We start from the raw sequence: 16,359 nt of genomic DNA, 5'->3' as shown, positions 1-16,359 counted from the left end.
AAGAGGTAAGCCTGCGTTCCCACAATTTTCGCCACAGTTTAGGAGTTTGAAACGTTTTTTATTGGTTGGAAAACTCATTCTAGTGAAAACCAACTATCTTTTTGAAGTGATGAATCTCAACCAAATGGGAAAAAGAAAAAGGGTTGCAATTGAAATCATTTGCTTTTTAGCATTCATCAGAATCATATCGCCATGTAAAAATTCAATGCTGAGAGAATTGAAAACAAGAGAAGAAGAAAAAGTAAACTGAACGAACAAAAAAAAAAGGAGTAGCTTATGCTTATTTGTCTTGCACAATCTACAAGCAAAGTTCACTGCTACAAGGCAATACACTCAAACTCTCCTCATAAGTATTTTGTTATAGTAATAGTAGCATCAATAGTATTAGTAGTGACAGTAGTAATAGTAGTCCTAGTATAATCGACAGCTCAGAGGTTCTTCAGCCAAATTTAATGCAATTCTGTCAAGTATTTTCGGAGCCTATAACTACCCCTTCTCTACACACAGAAAAGAAATGCCGAAATATGATATACAATTTGGGGTGTGTATGAAGGCAATTTTACGCTTTATGCTATACGACGTATTATTTTTATTTATTTATTAGCTTTGCCATAGAGTAAAAGTTTCTTTTGGGAAATTGTTCAATTCTAATTTTGGCACGAATTAAGCCGCTAAGAGTAATCTGCCCTTGCCGGCCATTTAATAAAAAAAAAAAAAAAAAAAAAAAAAGAGAGAGAGAGAGAGGAATAATCCGCTCGTCGTCAAAATGAGCAGGTATGCATCTTTCATGTTTATTTCAGTATTTATTTTCAAATCTGACAATAATATTTGTATTTTGACATAAAAAATAATAAGAAAATTTCTAAATGAACATATAAGATGACTTCGATAAAATGAAATCTTATTGTTTTTAAATTGCTGACGAAGAGGACGCCATTCCCATTCGGTTTCGCTCTTTTCCAATATGTCAACAACACATTCCTTTTTTGTTTGTTTGTTTTTAGAAATCCAGAGAAATGAAGATGATGTTTAGATTTGTTGATATTTAATTATCTCCGCTCAAACAGAACAGACTTGAAGCTAAATTTTAAATTCAGTTGTTTGAAGTAAATTTGTTGAAATAAAATTGAATTTCAAATTATGGTAGATTTGCAGGTTACGGAATGTGCTATATTTAGATAGAATTTTCAAGTTAAATTCATTTTTTACGATAGCTTTTGTTTATCAAATTGGTGCATAATACTTAACAAAGCTTTTTCTCTATGTTATGAATTGTTTTGTAAATAACATTCTTTCAGCACAGTTTGTAAACTGCAGAAGTACCTAAATTATTTTTCGAACGTTCAGAATCCGCAGTCAGTTGTTGTTGACCAAAATGTTTCAAATTATTTTTTTCTTTAAAAAATATAATGAAAATGGATTTTTTTTTTTTAGTCGAAATATCACCCGTGACTTTTTGGTTAAGAGCAAGGTCTAGTATCTGTTCTGATACTTTATCAGATCTATCTTCGGTTAGTAAATAAGAAATCCTTCTAGACTAAGGCCATTTTTATTTTTGTTCTACTTGAGAATGCCACTTTCTAGGGAGCTGAATTCTCTCCACATTAAAAACCGACTTTGTTTTTAAGTCTGTCCTCGTGGTGAGGCAGTGCAGTGAGGAGGCACTGAGCCAGTGAGCCAGTGAGGCACTGAGGCAGTGAGGCAGAGGCACTCACTGAGGCAGAGTGAGCCTAAATTATCGTTGTATGATTGTACCTATTTACTATGCCTCCCCACGGGACAGAGTTAGACACCAGGGTCGTTTTTTAACGTGGAGAAAAGGTACAAAAATAAAAATTGTCTCAGTCGTGAAGGATTTCTCCTCCACCGAAAGAGAACAAGAAATAGAAGTGCAGCTGCAGCAATGCAGCATTCTGGTTGTATGATTGTAAAGTCACGAGGTTAAAATATTTAAGGACGTATACGACCCTTCCCCCTTATAAATATATGAATTTACTCTCATAAAACATCAGATTTTCCGTTCATAAACAAAATTTCTTTGCAAATCGATGTATTAAATTTTTAGGTGGGGGTTCATTTTTTTTTTTTTTTTTTTAACGTAACTTCAACTATTGCTTCTTTTCCCTTAATTGAAATTTTAAGGAAAACTAATTTTTAGGTGAAGTTTCACTCTTTGCTATCTATGGGAAAAATAAAAATGCAATTCTATTTTTATTATCTTAAAGTCATATTAGTGATGTATGTATAACCAAACAAAGTACTCCAGTGAGTTCAGGTAGGGAGAGAAGGGGAGCCAATGAGAAAGGGTACAAAGTCGTAGCACTCCTTCTGAAGCAAAACTTGGGTCTGTTTGGACTTGTGATCCGGCTCCAAGTCCTGCTGTTGATTGCACCAAGGGATCACCACACTCTTCAGTACATCCAGGTACACTTTGGCGTCGACTTTCAAGTCGACGCCAAAGATGTGAGTTGGTATGATGTGACTCTCACTTGAAACCACACCAAAGACCATAACTGTGACCGAAAACTTTTTTTTCATCACCCTGGGCATGTCACTGTTATTTGTGGCAATCCAGCAATGTATTTTGAGGGTGCTGGCAATGGTCCTGTTGTCATAACTTGGATCGGTAGAGAGCATGCATTGTACAGTGGTGCAAATCCAATTTCGCTCGTTGAACATTGTGTCACTTTCAGACATGATAGAAGGCTCATATTGTTTTTGGGATTTGTACACAACTGGCCAACTAGTAGATGGTCTGCAACAAAAACAGAAAATCGGTTTTCATCAAACGAACTGGAATCATGTTGTCTTTTCTAGGGCGACAATTTTATCGTTCCACCTTATATATTATTCTGGAAGTGACAGACAAACAACAGAGAATGAAAACATGCCTTTCATTAACCCCAATACTAAGTTTATATTCAAAGTATCATTCAAGAATATTGTGGTTAGGGTCAAGACCCTAAATATGATTGGAAGAGTAACACTGTTTTGGTTCAAAATATGTCATAGAGGATTAGTTTACATTAAATTTAAACAGACAGTTATCCGGTCTTTGGGTAAGAATCAAAACATAATATCTGTTTTCTGCTTAGTTAGAGGAAAAGTCTTTGTAGAGTGAGACAATTTTAATTTTTGACCCAATCCAGAGTGCCTCCTTTTTGGGAGCTGGATTTTCCTTATATTAAAACCTTACAACCCTATTAAAATTGCCGCATAACTGAGTGACCTCTGTAACCTTTCTCTATCTTCACATTAGTTCCACTGAAAACTTACTTTTCTTCTCAGCATCCTCTGTGTCAATCTACCCACACCATTTATTAGTATCCTGTATAAACCTAGCGTTTGGTTGAGTTTATATTATTCTCTTTTGGCACTCTAAAGGTCATGTTGAGAATCCTTGTGTAAGTTTTTTTAATTACATTTTCACCTCAAACAAGGCACATTGCCACTTTGATGTAGGGGGCTACTATCAGGGACATAAGCTACAGTGGTACTATATGGGGAGTTGGGCAGCAAGATGTTGGTTCACGTTACACTTGAACTTCTGCATGTCAGTACAGTTGGGGAAGCAGGAACCCGGAATGGAATTCCAAAGTTTAGCGGTTCTGGAGTAGAAAGAAGGCTCTCTTACATGATTTAAAATAGTTTTCATCAATTTTGTTTTTGTATCTTTTCAGGATTTTCAAACTTTCAACACCCAAAAGAAACACATCCTTAAGAAATGTAAGTAATAATAAAGCTTGTTTCTTTTTTGTTTTCCAAGGTTTAAATTTCTAAGGTATCTGTAAAATCCTAGACATGTAGGATGATTGAATATACACTTGTTGTGTAGCGAAATTCAGACGTGATTCCAATGAATGCTAAAAAGCAAGTAAGTTTTCACAGGAATGTGTAAACTCAAAATATTTTCAACCAATGAAAATCGTTTCAAACCCCAAAAGTAATATGTCTGTATGAAAATAAGATGATAAAACTTCTATAAAACAGCCAAAAAATAAGAGAGAAACTTCACCAGCCGGCTGAAATAAAGGACTCCAAGAAAGTGTACTCTATCCCCCCTTCCTCCATGCCTTTGGCTGTGGATGGAGGCAAATTGCAAAGGAATCATCAATGACTCATATACAAACCTTCTTCATCTCATGCACACATTCTTACACACTAGCAACTATCAGATAAGCAAACAAACTGCTACTCACAGCTATACATGCACTATCAAGAACAAGGTAAACCAACACTGACACAATGCCATGCTGCCAAATATTCACTTATGTATATCACGCACATATTTATAGTATGAACATATTGACCTACACATTTCTAAGTCTTGTGACTACTAAATCAACTTTCTTCAACAAACACAAACTTGCATAAATGAATATTTACTAATCGAAAATAATTTTTATATTCTTATAAAATTGTAAATGTTTTTTTACAAAATTTTGTTTTCTCAAATTTTCATTTACATTTGTTTTAGTTAGCACTTGCTAACTGGTTACCCTTCTGTTCATTCAATGTTTCATTTATTTCCATTTTTATATGTATGCCTATATATATATATAATGAAAATGCCAAGGAAAATTTTATTAAATGATAAAATCATTTTTTTTGTTTGAGACTTTCAGTGTTAACACACACTTATCAAAGAGGACTGTTGTTTTAGTGTTTTTTGTTGTTGTTGTTTTTTCTTCATTTTAGGTGTTAAAGTCCTTGAAGATTAAATCCTTGTGGAGTGAATAAAAAAATGTCTGTTCTTATTAGCGATAGTAGTCAGTCTGTTAACACTGAAAGTCTTAGACAAAAGAAAAAAATGATTTTATTTCTATATTAATATAGTAGCCGTAGGAATTCCCCTCTTGAAAAAATTATCGTAGGTTTGCAATAACAAATGTCACATAAAAATTCAATACAGCTAGGCTAATAGCCACTATCTTATGAAGCTTTTGTACACCTTTGCAGACACATTCAATTGTGATGATAAAATACTGCATTATATCCTAGAAGCAACACCATCACAATCCCAACATCGTTAGAGGAAGGGGTACCTATTTTTCCCTCTAAATATTTAGACCTACCACTGCCACCAGTCAACTCTGAGAGGAAATCTACACGTTTCACAAATTCTACAGTTACGCTGCCTGTAACTGGCTCATACATACACATATATACCATTTAACTTTTCCATAGTAGAATCAAAAAATAAAGTCTTCCTCAGGAAAGTTGGCTGCTTCTGATTGGTTGCTCGCTAATTCTCTTATTCCGGAATTAGATCATTCTAAATGGACACTTCAGAACATTACAATATGGCGTCGCTAGGACAAATACTGCTACACACGGCATCAATTTCGGTTATTACACACTTAATTTCCAACATATAACAACAGTGAATGACTCTTTCACACCTTTTCTGTAACTAATGACTGTTTAGGTTCTCTGCTAAGACTAAAACATACACAAACAAATGTATAGTGTTTAGTAGTAAATGTATCTTTACATTCTTCTTTCTTTCTTTGTGTTCATCGCTGTCAAATGTAAATAGTATATCATCTATAAATTATAAAAATCCTAAAATGGTCTCAGCTTCATAAATGTATGTATTTCAATAAACAAAAACAAAAAAAGAACTGATGCTCTTAAATTTCAACTGTAAGAAAAGAAATGAAAAAATATCAGGGATTCCATTATTTATGTTAATTTCTTCCAACCTCTACCGTCCAGCAGGGTAAAATATCTTCACCAGATTTTTTTTTGAAGATGATTATTCAATACTTGTTTTTTTTTTTTTTGTTTTTTTTTTTGTTTTTGCAGGAAGAAAGATTATTTGAAAAAGAAGCAAAGAAATTAGAAGAGTAAGTAATTTATTTACTGCTGTACATCAATATATATTAGAAATGTGCAAAATGTGTCCAGCACTCATTTTTTTTTTTACTTGACAACTTGAGTTCAATTAATGGTGAAACATTTACAAAGTTTGTGCACCACAATGCCCCCTGATTGCTGCCAGAAACTCCAAACCCGAGTGGCCAGTGTCTTTCTTCAGAAGAGTGTTTATATGAGGCCTTTCAGCTTGCTGCATTTTTTCTTCAAATTCATGTTCATCCAGCATCATAATCTGGCATTTCATAACTGTAGATATGCTTAGAAGTTAAAACTGGAGAATGTATAAAAATAAATACTGTCTGTAAAAAGAAAAGACTGTAAAATATATTCACTGTATGTGTAATTAAAACTTTTTTATTATTAAACTAATAATTTTTAAATGTTAGAGAATATTGTTTTGCTGCTATAAATAAAAATAACCATTGCTTTTTGTTTACCTCCAGACTTGTATCCATCAACAATCCGTAATCTGTAAATAATTTGTGATCATGCCAAGTCACCATCTAACATGCATTTCACTTGTTGCCTTGCTGCATACTCTGGCCTTTTTGTGATTCATTTTATTTTCAACCACCAATTGTCATGGCTAATAACTCCCTACCCAAGAGCCTAACATTCACAGGTTACATGAATTGGAGCAAATACATAGAAGATATTGCTAAGGCTGCAAAAAAAAAAGATGGATTTCCTCTACAATGCTAGTAAAACTTTTTGTACCTGCTAAAAAAACTGTGCAAGTTGGTTAAGAGGTTCAAAACCATTGCTTCTCACATCAATGACATGTTGGCACCTTTCAACACAAAATCAGTTTCTGCAAAATTTATGTGCTGCACATCCCTCTTCTCACACAACGGACTTGCATTTTTAGTGGCAGTTCTGTTAGTATCTGTTGCTCGAAAGCTTGCATCAATTTAAATATTCAACTTGGAACCATTGACACACTACCTGTCCCAATGCACTCTTACAAAGACCGTGTTCATCATTGTGGTTAAAGGAACTTCATCCATCTCTTTATTTTTTTATTACATATTCACCCCAAACAAGGCACATTGCCACTTTGGTGTAGAGGCTACTATCAGGAACATAGGCATCAGGGGTACTGTGTAGGGAGTTGGGCAGCAAGATGTCTGTTCACGTTGCACTTGAACTTCTGCATGTCAGTACAGTTGTGGAAGCAGGGACCCGGCAGGGATTTCCAAAGTCTAGCTGTCCTGGGGAAGAAACTACTGGAGTAGAAGGCTCTCTTACATCTAGGGATCTCTACTGTGAATTGGTGGGATTTAGCTGCTTGTCGCATTTGTCGGGGGTATTTCTGTCGAGGGGGCACAAGTGCTTGCAGTTCGTCAGAGCATTCACCGTTAAAGTACTTGTAGAAAAGGCAGAGGGATGCAACATTTTGTCGATGGGACAGGGGCTGAAGTTTAGATGAAAGTTCAGGATCTATCAGATTGGCGACTCTTTTTTGAATCTTGTCTAGGAGCGAGAGAATAGTAGCAGATGCACCAGCCCAAATATGACAACAATACTCCATACATGGGCGAATGGTGGCCTTATAGAGGTATAGGATACTTTCGGACGTTAGTATCTTTCTAGTACGGTAGAGAGAACCTACCTTCTTCGCAGTGGTCCTGGCGATACTCTCAATGTAATTATTCCAACTCATGTTTCCTGAGAGAGTTAGGCCGAGGAGTTTAAAGGATGTACTTTCAGATAAAGAGTCATTGGCCATTGCTATTGGTGGTAGAGGTTTCTTGTAATTATTGAAGGAAACGAGTTTAGTCTTGGCAGCATTGAATGTGACCAACCATTTATGTCCCCATTCCACTACAGATCGGAGGTCATCCTCTAGTGTTTCTGCCATTTCTTTAGATATGTGTTCATTTGTTTTCCTGTCGTGTCTGTTATAGAGTTTGCCCTGTATTTAAGAATTCAGGTGATAAGTCATCTCCCTCTCAGTACAGACCAATAAGTCTCCTATGTGTTATGAGTAAGTTGCTGGAATCCATATTAAATAGAGAAATAGTCAACCATCTCAGCAGGAATAACCTTCTTAGTGACACACAATATGGTTTCCGCTCTGCAAGATCTACCACAGATGTGCTGACGGTTATATCCCACAGGATTAGTGAATCTCTTGACAAAGGCTTGCTTTCTAGGGCAATTGCTCTTGACATATCAAAGGCCTTCGACAAGGTATGGCATAAGGGTCTACTTCACAAGATTTCCAGCTACAGTATAACTGGAAATGTTTTCTCAATCATTAAATCATTTCTCTCCGATAGGCTCATAAGAGAAGTGGTAGATGGACAAAAATTGGAGGCCTGCAATATAAATGCTGGAGTCCCTCAGGGGTCAATCCTGGGCCCAACTCTCTTCCTGATCTACATCAATGACCTCCCTAAACACATACTTAAATCATTCGTTGACATCTATGCTGATGACACGACCATCTACGGCAACATATCAAAGGCTGTAAATGACAAAGTTCTCTCTGATTCTCTCTCCTCTGATCTCGAGCGTGTGGTTCAGTGGGGGAAGATGTGGCTGGTTACCTTTAATGCATCCAAAACCAAACTCCTATCCTTACATCATCAACGCTCTGATCCCCATCTGGCATCAATTGTGATGGATTGCTCTCGTCTCTGGTGAGGCCCCGTGTTTTGACAAGCTTCTGGGTTTGACCTTTACTCCTGATCTGAAATGGAACACATACATCAAGTCTGTTGCCAAGGTCGTTGGAAAGATGGTGGGATCCTTCTACCGCTCCAGAAGATATCTCACTACTGATGCAATTCTCTATCTATATAAAAGCCAAGTACGTCCAAGGATGGAATACTGCTGCCATATCTGGGCAGGAGCTGCTAAAAACAGCCTATCCTGCCTTAACAGAGTACAAAATAGACTTTGTGGCTTAGTGGGGGATGCCCTTTTCTCTACCCTGCAACCTCTCTCCCACAGAAGAGACGTTGCGAGCCTATCCTTGTTTTATCGTTATTTCCATGGCAGGTACTCGTCTGAACTCCAATCTCTGGTCCCCCCCCCTCGCCAATCTTTCACGAAAAACACCCGTCTAGCTGAATCCACTGTGAAAAATTTCCCCCACTCTGTATCTGTGCCTAAATCAAAACACGGATTCCATGAACAAAGCTTCTTTCTTAGAACTGCACGCCTGTGGAACTCTGTTCCGTCTGCCTGCTTCCCACCGGACTACAACTTGGATGTGTTCAAGTCCAACGTTAACAAATTCCTAATGAACCACCCCCTTAAGTAAACACTTCATCAAATCTCCACACTAACGTAATGTACTTGCAATAACCCTTATCCCTGAGTGGCTTGCGGGCCTTGATAAGTGATGATCACTGTGTAAAAAGAAAAAAAAAAGTGTGGTATCGTTAGCATATATACCCATCTCACGGGCAATTTTGTTAGGGAGGTCATTTATGAATATTAGGAATAACAAAGGTCCTAGAATAGATCCCTGGGGCACTCCCGCATTTATATCATATTGTTTAGATGTACAACTGTCGAGGACAATCTTGATTTTTCTCTTCTCCAAGAAGGATTTAATTGTCATGTATTCTTCTAGTGATACCATATGATCTGATTTTCCTGTGAAGACCTTCATGCCATACCCTGTCAAAAGCCTTAGATATATCAAGAGCTGCCGCTCTACCCTCCCCCGCTTTGTCCAGTGACTGGTAATATATGTTCTGAGATTACAGTTAGGATGTCTGCTGTTGAACGGGCTTGCCTAAATCCATATTGTTGGTCAGTCAGAAGTTTAGCATCTGTAAGGTGATGGAATAGAGCTTGGTTAATTAAGGTCTCAAATATTTTGGCGAAAAGTGGGAGGAGGCTAATGGGGCGATAATTTACTGGGTCAGTTCTTTTGCCAGAATTCTTGAAAACTGGTACTACAGAAGCAGTTTTCCAGCAGGCAGGAAAGCAAGATTCATTAAGGCATTTGTTGTAAAGTTTGGAGAGAATTGGAGCTACTTCGGCCGTGTTCATCATTGTGGTTAAAGGAACTTCATCCGTCTCCTCATTCAAACCTTTTAGAAGCTGATCTCCTCTTAATGAATGGTGTTATCATGCTGAATCATTTATACACTGAGAAGTACCCAATAAGCTTTATTTATCTCGATGTTAGTAAAGCAGCTTGTTGTCCAAGTTCTTACCATTGGTTGTTCTACATGCCAGATCCAGTAAATTTGTGGATGCAATTAGGTAAGAATGTGCTCTGTTTTTAGAACTTTAGTCTTAATCGACTTTTTTGTGCACAGCACTGACTTGGAACTTGGCACATCCAGGTTGTCAGACCGAATCATTAACTATTTAGCCACTGTCACCTGCCTGGCATTGACGCCTTTGCTTCTTTCTCTATTTCTTAGACACTGGGATATGACAAGACCCATCTTTCAACATGTAAAAATTACACTACTAATATTGTAGTAGTTAAAGTGAAAATATGTAAATGATTGTTAAAGATTCAATGTGTATCTGAAAAGAGTTTAACATATTATTGAAGATTGAGATATTGCTTAATTGCTTTCTTAAGTTTTTTTGATCTTTTGAATAACAGGCTTGAAGACACGTGTCGTAAATTATACAAAGATGCCAAGAAATGTTCAGATTCTGCTGCTGGTAAGCAACTGTATTTCTTTGCATTCATTTTTTTTTCTTTTTTAATTATTTCTTCTTATACATCAGCTGTACCAAGTCGATGTTACTTCGGCAAAAAGTAGAAATTATTGACTTTTTATAAAGAAACTAGAATTAAATTTATTGATTTTAATTCTGTAATCAAATTATTTTGTGATATTGGAATTTTTAAGTTTTTTATTTTTTTTATTAGTTGATGCAAATCAATTAATGAACATATATACTAGCTGGGAAACCTGATGTTGCCCGGGATTGAATGAGAATCAACAAATGTTCTACACTTCTAATACTTTTCTTGTCATCGCAATTGGTGAAATCACCTATTTTTTTTCTTTTTTTTTTTTTTTTTTTAAATCAAATTGATTGATTGCCTACTTTATTTAGGAGCAATACTTGGCCTTTTGGTCAAGATCAAAGTGTAGTATCTGTTCTTCAGATGCTGCACTTCTATTTCTTGTTCTCTTCCGGTGGAGGATCAGTCCTTCATGACTGAGACAATTTTTTATTTTTGTACCATTTCTCCACGTTAAAAAACGACCCTGGTGTCTAACTCTGTCCCGTGGGGAGGCATAGTAAATAGGTACTTTATTTAGGAACTCAGCATGGTGCACTGGAAGGAAGCTCACATGCCTTTCTACTCTGATGTAGTCCACAATACATTGTACTACATTGGACTGTAGAGAACCTACTGTTGATTTTGTGTAATTATTTTTATATAATGGCTTTAATTAAACTTTAAGATGCAAATGTCAAGTAGCATGATTCAATTGTGCGTTAAACAGAAACATTAATTTTGAACACTCTCCTGCCTTATCAAGGAACCTACTGTTGATTTTTATATGCTATGTCCTTCTGCTTGTGTGGTGATAAAACTTCTCGAATGCCCTTGTGATGTCAGGCTGTATAAAAGTGTTAACTTTAGTCAAAATCGAACTGTTACTACTTTAATCAGATTTCTTTGATTATCGGTTTTTGATACTTATTGGATGTATTTCAATACAAAACTTAAGAAAACTCCCATGCACATAAAGTACATTTGTGTAAAATTTCATAAAAATTGGCCCAGCCATTTGGAATTCATGGGGAAATAACACACACACAAAGTGCACTTCATATATAAGTAGAATTATGCAATCAATATGGAAGCGAGACACACTCACATGCATGTTTGACTTTACATAATTAAATTACTATATATATTTATTTTTGAACATTTAAGGTATACTTGCACACAATAATTTCCTTTTTTTATTCTTAATTTTCTCATTTGTTCTAGCTGGCTACTAAACATTCACCTGCTAGCTTATATATTCCAACTGAGAAATCTTTTTAAGATTCTGATTGTATATTTAAGTTCAATTGTTTGTATTTTTCTTGCACTTGGTTCACTGAGTATATTTGTCTGGTAGTTTTTGAAATTCTTTTTCATGATTCCTATAATTATTGAAATGATGGGGATCTTCCTAAGATTCCAGTTTCTTTTCATGTTATATGTAAGACCTTGATATTTCATTATCTTTTTTCTCTTAGCTTCATTTAAACTAGCATCATTGGGTGACACTAAATTCTAATGTTGCTTCTTTCTCCTTGTTCCATATCACTATGTCAGGTTTAATAGTTGTTTTCTATGAACGTAGCTATAGAAATTGCATAGTCATAGTGACTTATACCAGAATAATAGAAATGGCACTAACCCCATGTGGGTTTAACTGGCTTTCTCCAAAGGACAAAGTTCCATGGGAGTATGAAATTCACAAACGATCCCCAGTCGCATGTATATCTCCAGTAGAGGACATGACAATGTTGGGTTTTTGCAGCTCTTGCAGAGAAGTGTCGACATCCTCCGACATACAGCACCTAGAATTCTGGAATTAATCACCTACCTGGTACTGACCAGGCTCAACTTTGCTTAACTTTGGTGATCTATTAAGAACCGTGTGTCAACGTGATTATACCAGAAGAACAGTTGGCGATATGTTTCCAGAACTTGCTGCTTAGGGGAAATGTTTCCACTGTACCAGTTTTCTTAGCTGGAATAATATTTTCAGAAAAAAAAAAAAAATATTCATAACATAGTGGAAGGGCAGAATCCTAAAAAATAGGCTAGTCTGAATCAGGTATCAAAATGTCAGACAAATTTCTATTGGTGTCTGACTTTGAAAATCCAGCAAGATGATATATATATAATCCTATAAAGAGGCTTAAAATTGACAAGGTGAAGAAAAGTTGGAGCTGCTTACAAAAAATCTATTCATAGAAATGACTTCTTAGTAAAAACTGAACTGAAACAAAAATACTTCAATCTTATCATTTTAAAGGTGCACTGATGACGATGACGACGACGACGACGACGACAACAACAACAACAACTTTAAATCTTCATCACGTGTATTTTGAATGGAAATATTTTTATTGGTTGACTTTTATTATTTGTAGAACCAAACACAACTTGCTGGAGAGCTTAACCGATGCTTTTTCCTTTTCTCTTCTTTTGTAGCCCTTTGTAAATGTGAACGGCGGATAACACAAGACTTACTGGCCAGTTCCATGTGCCAGTCTGAAGAACCCTTATTGAAACATTGTGAAGAATGGGATAGTTCCATTGTTAAGCTGGATCTTCACATGCAAGAAATGGTTAGTGATGTTAAAGTATCATTCTTTAATTTCAGCTATTCTTCCCTTTGATGTATAAATACTGCATGGAATATGGTATAGTTTTAACCTTGAGGAACTTGCATACATTTGTCCATAAGTTGAACTAATATTTTCATATGAAGCTTGGTTTGATGAAGTCATGAAAAACTCCATCAGAAATTCTACACAATTATTTTCTTGATGGAAATCTACAGGATTTTTTTTATCTAGAAAATTCAATAATTATTGCACCTGCTTGCAAAACAGATGCAACATCAGTGTCAAGGTTTTCATTGTGTTTACAATTTATGTCAATCAACATTTTTTTCTCATACAAGGCCCGTTAGATTTTATTAATATTTGGCACACAGGTTTAATACTATAAAATACAGGTCATGTACGATTCTCTGCTGGATCAAGCCAGTATGTCCAGAGTTATCTATCCTTGAATTAGAAACTCTACACACACACACACACACATATATATATATATATATATATATATATAAGCCTGGGTGTGTGTGTGTTGAGCAAAAAAAAGGCCCGAACCTGTGATGCAAAGGCGAGATGCAAAGAGATGCAAAGAGAGTTAAAGAAAATCTGACGTCTTACCATGCGACCGGAAGTATAAAGCGTTGAAATTAAACGTAGTCATTGCAGAAATGGCATTGTTTTAAACCTCCCATGAAAGCAAATTAGACACAAAGTTGTTTTTAATGTGGGGGGATAACCAGCTCCCCCAAAAAGAGGGCACTCTAGCAGTATCCAAATAGATAGTAATTATCTCAGTATGAAGGGTTTCCCCTACATTGATTAAGAACTACTTACAGAATAGATACTACCTGGCCCGAAGTCTAGGCAGTTGCATTCAAATAGTTTTGCTTTATTTATACGAAAAATATAATCAAACACTAGAGACAACGGCACGGTGGGAATTTTGTTTAACTCGATCAAAAAAAAGATAGAGACAATGTCCATTTGCAAATGCGAGATATTACGATCTGGGAAATATGTGAAAACTTCTCACGGAATCTAACCGACGCGAGAAGCCCGATGCAAAAAGCCTTTCATGGACATGCACTCATTTTGCCCTTTATATGATAGATAAATAAATGGGTAAATGGTGAGATTTCTGTCCTAAATAGAATGCAGTAAAAAAAGAAAAATTGTGCATAGGTGATAAAAATGTTTTAGGTTGTTTTTAAGATTATTACATGATGAGTTAAAATCTTTTTAGCATCATGCATGAAGTCTGAAGAAAAACATATAAAATGAGTAAATATACTAGTATAATCAAAGTTTTACAAGATAGCATCATGCTGGTACTGGAAGTAGGTTATTATGTATAAGGTGGACTGAGTGTAAATGAAAGAATAGGATTTAATAATGGCTATTGCTAATTTTCTTCACAATTTTGTTCTTTTATGCAGTCAGGATTTGAAATTCAGTTTCAACAATTTTTAATTTCCTAAATTTATTAAAATATCATTATAGTAAACATTTATTTTTACTTGTGAATTTTTATTATATCAAAATTTTTAACTTTAGTAATTTTTATTTTTTTACTGGTGAGCCTTTTTTTTTTTTTTGTACAAGGTGGTCGCCACTTATCAAGGCCTGGAAGCCACTCAGGGATAAGGGTTATTACGTGTACAGTACATTAGTGTTGAGATTTGATAAAGTGTCTACTCAAGGGGGTGGTTCATGAGGAATTTGTTTATGTTGGATTTGAAGGCATCCGGGTTGTAGTCAGGTGGGAAACAGGCAGATGGAACAGAGTTCCACAGGCGTGCACTTCTAAGAAAGAAGCTTTGTTCATGGAATCTACGTTTTGGTTTTGGCACAGATAAAGAGTGGGGAAAATTTTTGACAGTGGTTTCAGCTAGACGGGTGTTTTTCGTGAAAGATCGGCGAGGGTGGACCAGGGATTGGAGCTCAGACGCGCACTTGCCATGGAAATAACGATAAAATAAAGACAGACTTGCAACGTCTCTTCTGTGGGAGAGAGGTTGCAGGGAAGAGAAAAGGTCATCCCCCACTAAGCCACGAAGCCTATTTTGTACTCTGTCAAGGCAGAGTAGTGTTTTTAGCAGCTCCTGCCCAGATGTGGCAGCAGTACTCCATCCTTGGAAGTACTTGGATTTTATATAAGTAGAGAATTGCATCAGCAATGAGATATCTTCTGGAGTGGTAGAAGGATCCCACCATTTTTCCAGTGACCTTTGCAGTAGACTTGATGTATGTGTTTCATTTCAGGTCAGGAGAAACGGTCAAGCCCAGAAGCTTATCAAAGCATGGAGCTTCCCCTAGTCGAGAGCCATCCATTTCAATTGATGCCAGATGGGGATCAGAGCGTTGATGATGTAAGGATAGGAGTTTGGTTTTGGATGCATCAAAGGTAACCAGCCACATCTTCCCCCACTGAACCACACGCTCAAGATCAGAGGAGAGAGAATCAGAGAGAACTTTGTCATTTACAGCCTTTGATATGTTGCCGTAGATGGCCGTGTCATCAGCATAGATGTTAACAAATGATTTAAGTATGTGTTTTGGGAGATCATTAATGTAGATCAGGGAGAGAGTTGGGCCCAGGATAAACCCTTGAGGGACTCCAGCATTAATACTGAGGGCCTCTGATTTCTGCCCATCAACCACTACTCTTATGAGCCTATCGGAGAGAAATGATTTAATGATCGAGAAAACATTTCCAGTAATACCGTAGCTGGAAATCTTGTGAAGTAGGCCCTTATGCCATACTTTATCGAAGGCCTTTGATATGTCAAGAGCAATTGCCCTAGAGAGGAAGTCTTTGTCGAGAGATTTACTAATCCTATGAGATATAACTGTTAGCACAGCTGCTGTAGATTTAGCAGAACGGAAACCAAATTGTATGTCATTAAGAAGGTTATTTCTGGTGAGGTGGTTGACTACTTTTTTATTTAATATGGATTCCAGCAACTTACTCATGACATACAGGAGACTTATTGGTTTGTACTTAGAGGGAGATGACTTATCACCTGAATTCTTAAATACAGGGCATACTGATGAGGTTTTCCAGGGTGTTGGGAAGCACTTCTCTTTAAGGCAACGCTTAAACAGTTTTGTAAGTATGGGGGCAAATTCTGGTTGAATCTTTTTCAGCACTATAATTGGAATGCCGTCAAGGCCAGTTGGTTTACTGGA

At 36.3% G+C, this 16,359-nt stretch overlaps 1 protein-coding gene across 2 annotated transcripts in view; it reads left to right on the top strand.

The window, feature by feature from the left end:
* The first annotated feature begins 374 nt into the window (after window positions 1-374).
* The window catches only part of LOC145283608 (bridging integrator 3-like), a 37,823-nt gene continuing 21,838 nt past the window's right edge, over window positions 375-16,359 (top strand). The window contains exons 1-5 of one of the 2 annotated variants that reach the window (XM_080132550.1): window positions 375-774; window positions 3,681-3,726; window positions 5,809-5,849; window positions 10,463-10,524; window positions 13,040-13,176. In XM_080132550.1, the coding sequence (XP_079988676.1) occupies window positions 767-774; window positions 3,681-3,726; window positions 5,809-5,849; window positions 10,463-10,524; window positions 13,040-13,176 (294 nt within the window). In that variant the 5' untranslated portion in view covers window positions 375-766. The remainder of the gene's footprint in view (window positions 775-3,680; window positions 3,727-5,808; window positions 5,850-10,462; window positions 10,525-13,039; window positions 13,177-16,359) is intronic. The other variant, XM_080132549.1, reaches the window with a different exon arrangement.

This window comes from Euprymna scolopes, chromosome 8 (genome assembly GCF_053919585.1).
Source record: "Euprymna scolopes isolate OS-2025 chromosome 8, ASM5391958v1, whole genome shotgun sequence".
Lineage (NCBI taxonomy): Eukaryota > Metazoa > Mollusca > Cephalopoda > Sepiida > Sepiolidae > Euprymna > Euprymna scolopes.
The sequence above is the reverse complement of the archived record's forward strand: the minus strand, read 5'-3'. Positions and strand labels throughout refer to the sequence as shown.